The sequence below is a fragment of the Rousettus aegyptiacus genome, unplaced genomic scaffold (assembly GCF_014176215.1).
Source record: "Rousettus aegyptiacus isolate mRouAeg1 unplaced genomic scaffold, mRouAeg1.p scaffold_m13_p_10, whole genome shotgun sequence".
NCBI lineage: Eukaryota > Metazoa > Chordata > Mammalia > Chiroptera > Pteropodidae > Rousettus > Rousettus aegyptiacus.
In genome coordinates this window covers 45,717,930-45,731,641 of record NW_023416285.1, presented here as the reverse complement: position 1 = coordinate 45,731,641, position 13,712 = coordinate 45,717,930, and the positions used below count along the sequence as shown (strand labels likewise).

At 32.3% G+C, this 13,712-nt stretch overlaps 1 protein-coding gene across 2 annotated transcripts in view; it reads left to right on the top strand.

Moving 5' to 3' along the window:
- Positions 1-13,712, top strand: part of CFAP299 (cilia and flagella associated protein 299) — a 500,183-nt gene that overhangs the window by 474,599 nt on the left and 11,872 nt on the right. For both annotated transcript variants that reach the window (XM_016156182.2, XM_016156181.2), the window contains exon 5: positions 11,585-11,714. In XM_016156182.2, the coding sequence (XP_016011668.1) occupies positions 11,585-11,714 (130 nt within the window). The remainder of the gene's footprint in view (positions 1-11,584; positions 11,715-13,712) is intronic.

Here is a 13,712-nt window from a genome sequence, read left to right as displayed (position 1 = left end):
ACTTCCTGAGATAAAATGACATCTTTGTAGCTGCTTTTTAAATTTGGCTCAAAAAGTTTTCTATTTGGAGTTTATTCTTGTCTTCTTCTCCCTATGGTTTGCTCTCAGTGGAGAACCTTTATTGCTTTCATGGGATAAAGGGCTTTTGCCTAGCTCGAGAAATCCAACATATATTAATAGTTAGGAGAGACAAACAATGAAATAATCACCTTAAAAATCATAGATTAAGTGCTGATTTTGCTGCATAATATCTAGAACATTCTGTAGCTCTAATTTTCTCTTCTGTAAAATAATAATAATAATAATATAAAAATAATAATAATAATAATAATAATAAATACATCCCCCTCCTATCTCACATGATTATTTTGGCCATTAAACAAGAGTTTAAACGTAAAAGCTCTTTGGAAATAATAAAGCACTAATCAATGCAAAATAACATTAGCAGTGGTTATTTCAATAATATCAGAAAGAGAATAATATTAAGATCAGACTCTCTGTGACATCTATCCAGTCCCTGCACCATCTCCTCATGTTTCTACTTTGGAAAAGTGCTTCCTCTTTACCAAAATGGTCATATAGCTCAATCACTTTAGGACTAGCTATTGGGATTCCTGCTTGACCTTGAGGTTCTCACTCTAAAATTTGCAACTGAGAGGTACTCCAGGATGTTTCTGATATCTCCTGTGATTGAGAAATCAGAAAAAGTTTTGCATAGATCATAAATCTGTCTCCACAGCCCTATCATGAGGGAAACTGCTAATGGATATATCTGTATTTTTCACCCACTCCTTTCCCACTGCCCTACCAGAGCGTTAGCTAGGGTCTGTGGTTTAAGAGTGTGGAAGCAAGGATGGAATCCTTCCTCAGGCCCTCTGTCTATAAGAAAGTCCCTCTGAAGAAGGAGCTCCTTAGTGTGTAGACTTAAGAAGTCTACCCATTGAGTTATACTATTCTCTGCCCTTGAGGACCTATTACAATGAATTGAATATCCCAAGTATTAAATTTCACTTTACCTGTCCCTCAGTGCTTCCCAGTTCATTCATTTGACACCACACTTTTGTTCAGAACACATGACATGGTGGACATGCCAAAGAGGTGTCCATCTATCTTCTTACTCAAGTGAAAATCAGGAGTGACGGCCAGCTGGCAATGAACTCTTTATCCATGTGCTTTAAAGTACTAGAGAGCCAACCTTATTAGCTCTCCTTGCTCCTTCACTCTGAGCCCATTCTGGCCCCCAAGGGAAGGCATATCCAAAGTTTCTGCACTTTGCCAGGAGACAGTTAAGAATCACATTTTATATTTAATTCTTAACCCATAGCAGTTCACCTCTGCCTCCTCCCCTAGAGTACTCCTGAAAATCTTTCATAATGGTTAATGCTGATGCATGTACATTTTTCAGTTCTTATTTAATCTAGCTTCTACTATCCTCATTGTCTACAATCCTTGGTCATGCTGCTTTCCATCAGGAAAATCTCATTTAAATATATTTAACTAAAACATATATTCTTTTTTGACACCTACTATCTAAAATTACCTTACATAAATTTCTATTGTATCATTTTTCATGCTATTGTAATCGTTTGCTTTTTTAACGTCCCATAAACTATAAGTTTTTTGAAGGTAATGACTGTTTCTTTTCATTGTTAAATAGTCAGAACCATTCCTGGCACAGACTAGATGCCCAAAATTATGTTGAATTGAATCGGGTGACTCTTCAGACTGTCTTTCACAAGGGCTTTTAATGTTTCAATTATTTTAGTAGTTATAGTGAATTGTTCAACTGTTATCTATATTTTCCCAATTAGATATGCATAAATGAAATAACCAATTGAATTTAGAGATACAATATATAACCATGAATAGGAGCTAAGTTAACTAACTCATAGAAACACTAAACTTCAGGTTTCATATTCTTATTACTGAAAATAGCTGATCAAACATATATTTTCATATAGAATTTGATATTTTAGAAAATTAGTTATTATAAAATGTTTTACTGCTTTGATGTTATTTGAAAAAATAGAAAAAGAACAGAAATATTTATTATTCTAGATTAAATTTCATGTCTCTACACCACAATTGCAATTACATATAATACATTTTTTTCCACAGCAATACAATTAAAAAGAATCAACCATGAGAACACGTTTTAGCATTGTTTAAACATCTTTATATTTTTGGCAAATCTATGGTAAAACTTTGGAAACATTCTACCCAAATATTGGATAAATCAACTCTAACAGAGGAGTATTTAAATGGTTTATAGGTGTGGAGACCACACATCTCAGTTTGCCCAGTAGCAGCCATTTCTTTCTCAGAAGGATCCTAGTTTGGACAAGAAAAGTATCAGGTCATATTACTTACAGGCTGTCTACACAGAGATAAAAAAAAAAGGGGGAGCAATAATGTTTAACACTTAAATTTTCCCATGACTGATATAAAATTTCCTGAATTTTTCTTTTTCAACAAAGTCCTTTGATTTCACAAAAACTACCTTTCTGAGTTTTTCAGTTTATTTGTTTTTACAAATTTTCTTTAAATATTTTTCTATCCTAAAAATTATATTTTATAAATATTTCTTTTTCTCTCAAATGAAATGTGTTTTAACTTTATAACTATGTGCAAGTCTGAGGTACTATAAATGCCTAGTGGTCCAGCTGTATAAAACCCCAAAAGATTCTATTATTGATGGAGATTGAAACCAAAACACCTTCTTAACCACTATAAACTATTTTTTATATTCATGGGGAAAATCTGAGACAATACTAGCTTCAATTTTAGTGATGTATTCTCTGTGATATCAAATTTTATCTTCGTGCAGTAGTGATTTAATCTTTTTCTCTGTGTTTTACATACTAGATACTGGAGTTGTTACAATCATTATTATTGTTCTGTATTCACCTTTAAAACCTTAGTTTGCCTTTAAATATATTTTTATGTGCATTTAGAAAAATCTTTGATAACATTGTCCATTTTGTGCTTTCATAATTTCCACAAATGTGCCCTTTCCATTCCATTTTAAGAAAGATATTGGACAAAACTAAGGTAAACAAGGAATTCTGGAGTCAGTGGCTTTGAAATTTTCTCCCCCTTGTGGAGAAAAGCTCCGCTACCCTATGATGTCATCAAAGTATTTTCTCTGGTATCAGGAATTATCTTGTAAAACAGATGACAAACCAGTCATTATTTCCAAAAAAACATATATTGAGATTTCCTTATCAATTAATGAATAAATTTTACTCATATTCATTTCATTGTGTTATTTCAACTTATTTATGTAAGTTGTGTATAAGTATGCTCTTATGCCTGTTCACTAAAATACCTATTTCCAAGGACATTTATCATAGGGATCAAATAGAAAATTGTTCTTTTATTCCAAAAACCTTAAATTATTTCACATAAATTACCTCTTAAGTTCTTCTATGTATTGTAGATACAATATTTTTGAACTTTTCTATAAGTATTTTTAAGATGTGAATACTGAGATGTAAGTCAAAATAACATGCAAGAATTTACTGAGTCACAGCAACATTATTCAGAGTGGCCAGGACCTAGAAGCAACCGAAATGTCCTACAATAGATGATTGGATAAAGAAGCTATAGTATGTATATATGATGGAATATTACTCAGCCATAAGAAGAGATGAAATACTGCCATTTGTGACAACATGAATGGACCTTGAGATAATCATGCTAAATGAAATAAGCCAAACAGAAAAAGTTGAAAACACATGATATCACTTATATATGGGATATAAACCTAAAAGCAACAGATGAGCAGGACAAACAAACAGAGACTCATGGACATGGACTATAGACTAGTGGTTACCAGAGGACTATAGACTAGTGATTATGTGGGATATAAACCGAAAAGCAACAGATGAGCAGGACAAACAAACAGAGACTCATGGACATGGACTATAGACTAGTGGTTACCAGAGGACTATAGACTAGTGATTACCAGAGGACTATAAACTAGTGGTTATTAGTGGTTACTAGTGGTTATTATATAGGAGAGGGGAGGTAGACAGGGTAAAAGGGGTCAAATATAGAAAGGTAGGGGGAGGGTGAAGTGGTAAAAGGGATCAAATAGCTGAAAGAAACTGGACTTTGGGTGGTAAACACGCAATGGAATATACAGATGTTAAATGATAATGTACACCTGAAAATTATATAATTGTATTAACCAATCTTACCCCAATAAACTTAATTTTAAAAAAAAAGAGGAAAAAAAAAGAATTTACTGAATCAAACAAGGATTTAGGATCATAGAATATAAGCATTATAAAGAGCCTTTTCGATATAGAATTCAACTTCTCAACTTTAGATAAGAGAAGATGAAAATCATTGCATCAAGATTTGGATTTCATGGGGGTAGGTAGATGGGGAGAAAATTTAAATCATTTCTTCAATTAAAAAATCAATCAGTTAATTAATTTTTTTAAATAAAGGCTTCGATTTCCTAAGTTCCAGATCAATATTCCAGATCGATTCTCTTCAATTTCATTTAAAAATAATTTTTCTTGTTACTTATTTATTTTAATTTTGCAATAACTGAAAATAATGTTATCAATTGGATCATAAGTAATAATAGTAGAGATGAGCAATTTTCATTTATTTAGTCAATAAACATTTCTCGAGTGCTGCTTATTGATATAAAGAGGGTACAGAAAGGATAAATAAATTTGGAAGGTAGGAAATAAAGTTTTAGTTTTTGATATGTTGAGATTAAGGAGTCTATTGTTCATCCCAGTTATACAGTTGAGCAGGTGATGTGGATTAGAAGCTCAGGCAAGAGGACTGAAATGGAGAAGGGGTTGGAGTAGGATGGTGTAGAGAAGGAGAGTTTAATTACAATGTATTAGGAGAAAAATGTGACAGCTTACAGAGAACCTAAGTTTGAGGAAATTTTTAAATCTTTTTTCTCTTCTCTTTCCCCTTCTTATTCTTCTACTCCCTCCCCCCTTCTTTTATCTTTCTTTTCTTCTTTTCTCTTTTTTTTCTTTATTTCCCACTTTCTGGTCTTTGTTTAATTAAGATCATTTACATGTGTTTGTTATTTATGGGGAAAGGTTTTGGTGAGGTGAGTTTGATTATACTAGAGAAATTTGGGGTAATTATTTGGAGTAACTAAAGAGTCAGCAAGGGATGGAATTCAGACCATGCATGGAGATTTTTATCTTGAAAAGGAAGAGGGGCACCTAATCCTCTGAGTTGAATGGAAGGAAGTAGAGAACATTGTTAATATAAATAAATTTGCTAGTGATAGCACACAATGTTGATCACGTTCCCATTTAATGTCTTTAAAGTGAAAGAATAGGAGACTGGAACAATGTAATGAATGATAAAGATAACTAAAAGCGTAAAAAATTACTCTGTAGTCTCTGAAATCTAACTGGTGATAGAAATTTGGAATTTAGAATTACATCAATAGCACAGTATGTAATTTTCAACAAGAGTTGTCACAAGATCATATGTAGGAACAGAGAAGTCAAACATTTGGATCAGTCTAGAGCTGATATTTTTCAATACAAAGAAGGTCAACTGAGCAAGAAATTTGTAATTATTGTTAAGTATTTTGTGAACCTTAGATAAGTAAATAAGTTAAAACATTAATTATAGTGAATTAGGATAAAAAGAAGGAGCCAAATAACCCAAGGCCTCAATGAAATCGAAACAGCAGTGTAGATGAACTGACAAAGAATATTAATAGACAATAAAAATGCAAATAAAGTTATGAGTTATAACAACATCTAGAGTGAAGATTTCGATGTAGGTGGCTTAAAAGGAGTGGAATTAAGGTTACCATATACATTAATCTATTCTGCCTTGACAGTTACTTTGCAACTTAAAAGTAATCAAAGAATAGCAGGAGAAAAAAAAAGAGCATCTGGATTGGTGACATCAGAGAGATAGAAAAGTAGGAAGCTATGGACCCTTCGTTCTCCTACAAATACACAGATTCCACAATGATCCTTAGACAAATTTCCTTTGTGAGAAATCCAAAAACTAACTGAAAGACTCCTGAACCTTAGGCAAATGCAAAACCAGTCTCAACAAGCTAGTAAAGAGATTCGGGACACCCTCTTGCTGGAATCCCTATCCCAGGCACAACACCTTATGATCAAAAAGAAACCCTCTAGCTCTTATATTTCCTCAGGAGAGGAAGGGGTGATTTATGTATCCAGATGCCCAACTTTTCCAACGAAGCTCCCTAGAGGACTGGCTACCAGTCTTGGAGCTCTGATGCATACTTCACAGTCTATCTGCCTAGGGGAAAATGGAGACAGTGGCCTGGGCTGGTAAACACAATAGATTTTACCTCCTGCTCATCACAGAGTAAACAGATAAAACTCACAGCTGCCTGCTTCTACTTGAGGAGGGAAAAAGTCAAAAAAGAGCCCCCTAGAATCTTTAGCCAGGCTGATTGGTAGAGGTCTTCTTCTGTATGAAACTAGTCCATGAAGACTGGGAGAGGTGTCTACTTTGTCTAACATACAGGCATCAACACAGAGAGTCAAGGAAAATCAAGAGTCAGGCAAAGATGTTACAAAAAAAGTAATACAATAAATCTCCAGAGACCGACCCAAAAGATATGCAATAATATGATTTACCTGAAAGAGAATTCAAAATAACTTTCATAAAAATGCTCGCTGATGTCAAGAAAACAATGTATAAACAGTGAGAAATTCAGCAAAAAGAAAGAAAATATTAAAAAGTACTGGAGCTAAAGAATACAATAATTGAACTAAAAATATTCATTAGAGGGTTTCAATATCAAACTAGATCAAGCAGAAGAAATGATCAGTAAAGTCAAAAATGGGTCATTGAAAAGAGAATGAAAAAGAGTGAAGAAAGTTTAAGAGATTTATGGGACATCATCAAGGGGTCAATATACACATTAAAGGATTCCCAGAAGAAAAGAAAGAGAAAGTACCAGAGAATTTATTCAGAGAAATAATGGCTATAAATTTCCCAACTCTGAAAAAGGAAATGGACATTCAAATCCAAGAAGTTCAAGAGACACCAATAATGAAATAAATCTAAAAAATATATACATCAACACACATGATAATCAAATTGTCAAAAGACAAAAAGAAAATTTTGAAAGGAGAAAAGTGACTTGTCATATCCAAGGGACTCCCTCCCCATAAGACAATAAACAGATTTTAAGCAGAAACCTTGAAGGTCAGAAGGGAGTGAAATGATATATTTATTCACAGAGCTTAATGAAAAGAGCAACCAACCAAGAATACTATACCCAGCAAGCCTGTCCATCAAACATGAAGAAGAGATAAATAAGTACTTTCCCAGAATAGCAAGAAGCTGACAGAGTTCATCACTACTAGACCTGATAATAAGAAATGCTAAAAGGAATTCTTCAAGTTGAAATGAAAAGATGCTAAACAGAAACAGGGTAGCATAAGAAAGTACAAAACTCATTGATAAAAATAAATATATTTTTAGAAATTGCTTTATTACTGTAATGGCAGTGGTAAATCACTTCATTCTACTGTAAAAGTTAAAAGACAAATGTTTAAAAAATAACAATAACTAAAAACTACCAAAAGATACATAGTATGAATAGACGTAAATCATGATAGTAACATTAAGTACATGGTGGGGAGAAGATAAAGTGTAAAGTTTATGTGTATGATTGAACCTAAGTTATTGTCAGCTTAAAAATTACTGTTACAACTATAAGATATTTTAAAGGACAGTTTAAGGAACAGTTTGTCTCTTAAAAATTGTCCTAAGTTAACTACAAAAAAATACTTGTAGGAGATACACACACAAAAAAATAAAATAAATAATTCAAATCATATCAATAAAAAGACAACAACAAAACACAAAAGAAGAAAGCAAGAGAGGAAAACACAGACAAAAGAACTCCAAGACTAACAGAAAACAATTAATAATATGCCAAGAGTAAAATCTTTGTTATTAATAATTACTTTTAAGTGTAAAGGGATTAAACTCCTTAATCAAAGTACATAGAGTGGGTGTAGGAATTTGAAAAATATATATATATATGATAAATACTGTATGATTTCACTTATACGAGGTATATAAAATAGTCAAATTCATAAAGTCAAAGGGTAAAACAGTGGTTGTCTAGGGCTGAGGAAAGGGGAAATTGAGGAATTAAATAATGGACATAAAGTTTCCGTTCAGCAAAATGAATAAACTAGGGAGATCTGTTGTACAACACTGCACCTACAGTAAACATTAATGTATTATACACTTAAAATTTTGTTAAGAGGGTAAATCTGTTAACTGATCTTACCGCAATAAAATAAAGTTTTTAAAAGAGCACTTGTTTTAGATTTTATAGTCTGAGTTTGAGACTGTATTTTAGCATTTACTAAATACATAAACTTAAAAAAAACTTTAATTACCTTTTCTCAACTTTGGCTTCTTGTATAATAAGAATAGTAATAAATAACATGCAAGAGTCTTACCGAAATAAAATTAGTCTACATGGATAATGGAATAGGATAGTGGTATTGCATATTAGATACATCTCCTCATATATAACATTTTATGACAAAGCCCTTTTTCCAGCTCATGCCTTTTTAGGATCCTGCATTCTCTACTTTTCCTTCTTCACATCATGAAAATATACTGAAGTATATTCCATCTTTAAGAAAAACTCCCTTAATTTTTTATATCCCTCTCTAGTGCTGTCATAGTTTTCTTATTTTCTTCATAATTAAATTCTTAAAGGAATTATTTTTCTTCAGTAATTAATCTTTTCTTATTTTCTCTTAAATTCTCTATAATTTGAATTTTGCTCCCTCCACTTCACTGCAACTGATCGCCCTATAAAATCCTTCCAAGTGCAAATTTCGATGAACTCCCTTTATGAAGCATTTGGCTCTGTTGTCTTTCTTAAAATAGCTGTTTCTTGATATAATCTTTTAGCTTTTCCAATAAAATAATTCTCTTCTGGTTCCTTCTGATCACTGTTTTTCACTCTGTGTGGTTGATTCTTCTTATTTTCTTTTAAAGCTGGTGTTCCTAGATTTCATCCTTGCATTTATGTTCTCCTTTGGCCACCTCAGCCACCTCTTTGAATTTAAGCTGATACTTCCAGATCTATTACTTCATCTTTAAAAACTCTCTACAGTTCAGAAATTCATCCATTGCCAATTACTCAATTAATATGCATTCAGTATCTACTATATGTCAGGCATGGGCTGAAAGGTGGTATTGGAAATAGGTCAAAAAACAACACAAAGAAAGATACTTTGCTTTCATTTTCTTGACTGTTTCATGGGGATTTCAACTTCAATATGTCCAAAACTGAACTCCCTCCCCCTCACCTTCTGAAATCCATTCCTTCTCTTATATTTTATATCCTAATAAATAATTCCAACCACTTAAGAATTCAAATCAGAAATCAGAGTAATCCTATACTTCTTGTTGATATTTCTCTCTTCATCATTAAGTCCACTTTTTAATAGCTTCTCAAATCTATTCTCTTGTTTTCATCCACAAGTAAACTTCAGGATCACCTCGGCTTTGCATGTATAAAATAGGATACTATATACCTACTTCATGGTGTTGATGATAAGATTAAATAAGAAAATAGATTCATTAGACTCAGAATAGTGCCCAGTACATGATAATTATTAAGTAAATGTGAAATATCTTTATTAAAACTAATAGTTATTAGCTATTTGAATTGGATTTGAAACGAAATCAGTTTCCCATCCCTACCAAAAGAACAAAAGAATGAAAAAAAACAATTCTTTTGCTTCATTAAAAGTACCATGTGCTCAACAAATTAACTTTTTAATATAAAGAATAAATATATGTATAAAGAGTACACACACACACATACACACACACAATCTTCTTAAACTTTAACAAGGCTTTTCATTTGAGGTCTGAGCAACGAGCTAGGAATGTGTGATATAAACCATGCCACTTCTAAGCATTGCTATAACTCAAGCATTTTACTGGGAATACCTATATCTATACATCTCATAAATAATTATTTAGAGAGATTTACACATAAGGTTTAGAATCACGCCCATTTTCAGATTTAGCAGTCTCCTAACTATGGAGGTCAAATTGTCTTCTTTGTCATGGACTGAATAGGATTAAAGAACCCTGATTAGGAGCATAGTCAAACTGGTTCCTAATACCTTCACCAGTGAATTGAATTCCTCACCAGTATATAGACTGCGATCTACCATTGCCCTTTGGGGGCTAAGCCTGCCATGATAAACTTCATTTATGCTAGCTAAAGTGAGGACCCAGAAAGCCATGAATACTCAGCTCCTTTCTATAATTCACTAAATCAAATAGTCATTCCTGATCTTAAGGAGGACTAACTAAACAAACCAATATGTTGGAAAATCACTTTTCCTAACCCTGTGCCTCAGAAAGGGAAGGCACTCCTATGCCTTGGACATGAAAAGAGTAATGGGGGAAGAAAGAGAAATAGTCCTCACTAATGTGCCCTGCAATGATAGAAACATATGATCTGTGTAATCAGTCTTTCTGAGTATTGAAATTTTTGAGGGTAAATGTTGCATTTTCAGATTATAGCACACAAGTTGATGCTACAGAAAACAGTACAATTCAGAGTGAATTTAATAAATAAAATCTCTTTCAAAATGAAGAAGGGGAGTTATAGAGGGAAAAACAAACCAGAAATAGGGTAGTATTAGACATATTGGAAGTTTCTCAAGTTTGAACATATTAAAATAATGTTAGAATTGTATTAGCAGGAATGAGATATATAAAATAAGTATATTGAGAATTATTCCAACTCATATGAAGTATTATATTCATTTTGACAATTAAGTCTAAAAGAAAACATCAATAGGAAGTTTCCATTGACTAATGAAAAAAAAAAGGATAAACTGCAGGCAATGTTGAACAATTGAAAGAAAATGAATGTATGTATTTTGAAACATACAGATCTGAATTGAAATATTAGTTTTATGACATATTAGTTTCAGGGCTTTAACTATGCTAGCTGACCTCCCCTAGTTTACTTGCCTTGTCTATGAAATGAGAGTAGCTACACATGAGTTGTGATAGAATACATTATATCACACCTATCAGATGCAGATTGTTTCCTCACTTCCTGTGAAATATATTATTGGAAAATAGAGCCTGTAAGAAATGAATTAATTTGTTTTGAATGAAAAGAGATGACTTAGGCTGCCATTGCTTCTGGTAAACAATCTCTTGATAACTTGAATACTCTTAATACCTTGATGAGTCTGAGCTGAAAGAAATAGCTTTAAATTCTTCTTGACTTCCTGGGAATATAATACTGGAATAGGCCCTAGGTCCTAGAGTGCCCAAACCAGAAAATCACACAAAATATCCATAAATATGTATCTGATTTGAGAAATATGTAAATGTAACCCACCAAAAATAGCCCACTCTAATCTTTTCTGCAAGAATTTTAAGCACATATGTGTTCTACATGTTTATATAGGCATGACCTGATCCATTTATCTTGAAACTGAACTTCTCCAAGTATTTTTTGAAATATATTTGTCAATTTAATGTATTATACATATCAATTCTTAACAAGTGTTTATTTTTATAGCTATTATAACTGGGACAATCATATTGCTGTGTGGAATTCAACTGCCAATTATCAAGTGATCGCTGATAATCCAGAAGGCTTACTTTTCAAATACAAAAGAGACAGAAAAATTCTCAACGTGGACCCAAAGGTAAGTTTGCTTTTATATTTATCACCAAATGTTGCTGTATTTCTACTATTATTCAAAAATCTATTAAATATTGGACAGCCTTGTTTTTACATCTAGAATTGAAAAACTATGTTAAAACTTAAAGCATGTATTATTCTTTAAAAATTCCAAAACTTAATAAATTAATAGAAAACAATATGGAAGAGTTTTGGTGGTAAATAGAACTCACAAATAGAAACCATTCTCTGTGCCTACGAGCAGAATTAGATTAGGGAGGCAGTGGGTCATGCATTTGTGTGCTCTGATCCTGGGATCTCCAGTCTCTTTTTGCTCTAAATAGGGACATGAGTTGTTTAGCAAAGGGAAATTCTCACCTCACATATGTACCCAGAATTCTAATATCACTTTTTACATGGAAGTAACACTGAACAGTATGGCCTTTAGTGTATTAAGTGTTAACTTATAAAATACATTTTATTTGAATATTTTAAAGATATGTCCCATAATGCTTTGAATTAATTCAAAGACAAATGTTAATATCTTACATATTTCAAAGACTGCATTTTGCATCATGATTTTTAGTCATGACTTGTCATTTGTTTGGTGGTAGAAGTTAAAACTTTACTTAAAGTCATATGTTCTTGAGTTGCTTGAGCTTCTTTTTTGAACTTTTGAAAAATGTGTTAATCACATGACAGAATCAGTCAAAAATCCAAAGTCAAGAAAACATTTTTTCATAATGAAAGAAATAGGAACCATACGATATGCCTAGGATCGGGGTGAGGATGGACTAAAGGAAAAGGAGAGTCTGATTCTAAAATCTTTTCCAAAACTTTTTAGAAATTTAAAATCGAAAATAAAATTATTTTGTTTCATATCCACTCAGTACAGTTCTTAGTACAGTTAATAAAAAGTGCTCAATATCCGTGTGCTCAAAGAATGAATGAATAAAATTTTGAAGCAAGAAACAGATTGTTGTCTATAATTAGATATAGCTCCAAATATCAGAAACCCCAAATCAGTGACTTACACAGAGGAAGCTCTTTCTTTCCCATGTGAGTTTAGATGGTGTCAGTCATCTGGGCCAGGTTGGTCCTTATCCTCATGGGTCAAAATAGATCTCCAATCAAAATAACCATGTTCCAAACAGAATTCATGGAGAAAACTCAGAGGGTGCACGGGACATGCACCTACTAACTTGTAAGGGAGTTTCCCAAAAGCTGCCACACAAACATTCACATGTGCTCCATAACAAGAGGTCAGATGGCCATATCTAGCTACATGGAAGACTAGGAAATGTGTCTTTATTCAAATGGCCATATGAGCAGCTGAAAACTGGAGTTATAGTCTAAGACAGGAAGAAGAGAGGTTTGGGTAGTAATTTCTAACACAATGCTATCTCTTTCAAAAGAATACTACTCTTTCGTTTGTTTATTTGTTTCAGTTTTCTCATTAGCAAAATAAAGGACTAGACCTGAAAATCTTTAGGGTCATATTTATTATAAATTTATGAATACCAAGGAAGTTTATCAGCACACCTTCTCTCTAGTGTTGCCTCTTATCGTAAATGGGCATCAAAATGTTATCAGTTAGGGCAAAGCACAGAAATCTGAATAAACAGCATTTACAAAGTATTTTCCTTTAAGAAAGCTAAATTATATATGTAAGAAAAGATATAAAATTATTAATAGTTTCATTAAGATGTGTGAAACAAATTTTTGAATTTGTTTTGAATAACATTACACTTAAATTATTTTAGGGCTCTATTTTATCTAATGGCATATACATACTTCCAGAATGTATGCCATGAATTATAGCTTTTATGGTCTTTGTGGAATGATTATTGAATGCAAACTGTTATTTGAACATATAACTTTAACTAAATAACTTTAACTAAAACACTTACTTCCAAAATAATCAACCATAAAATTTCAAAGATTTAGTCAACAATACATGAAATGTAACATTTTCTTTTTTTTTCTGGAAGATTTTGATTATAATTTAAAAGATTCATGATGA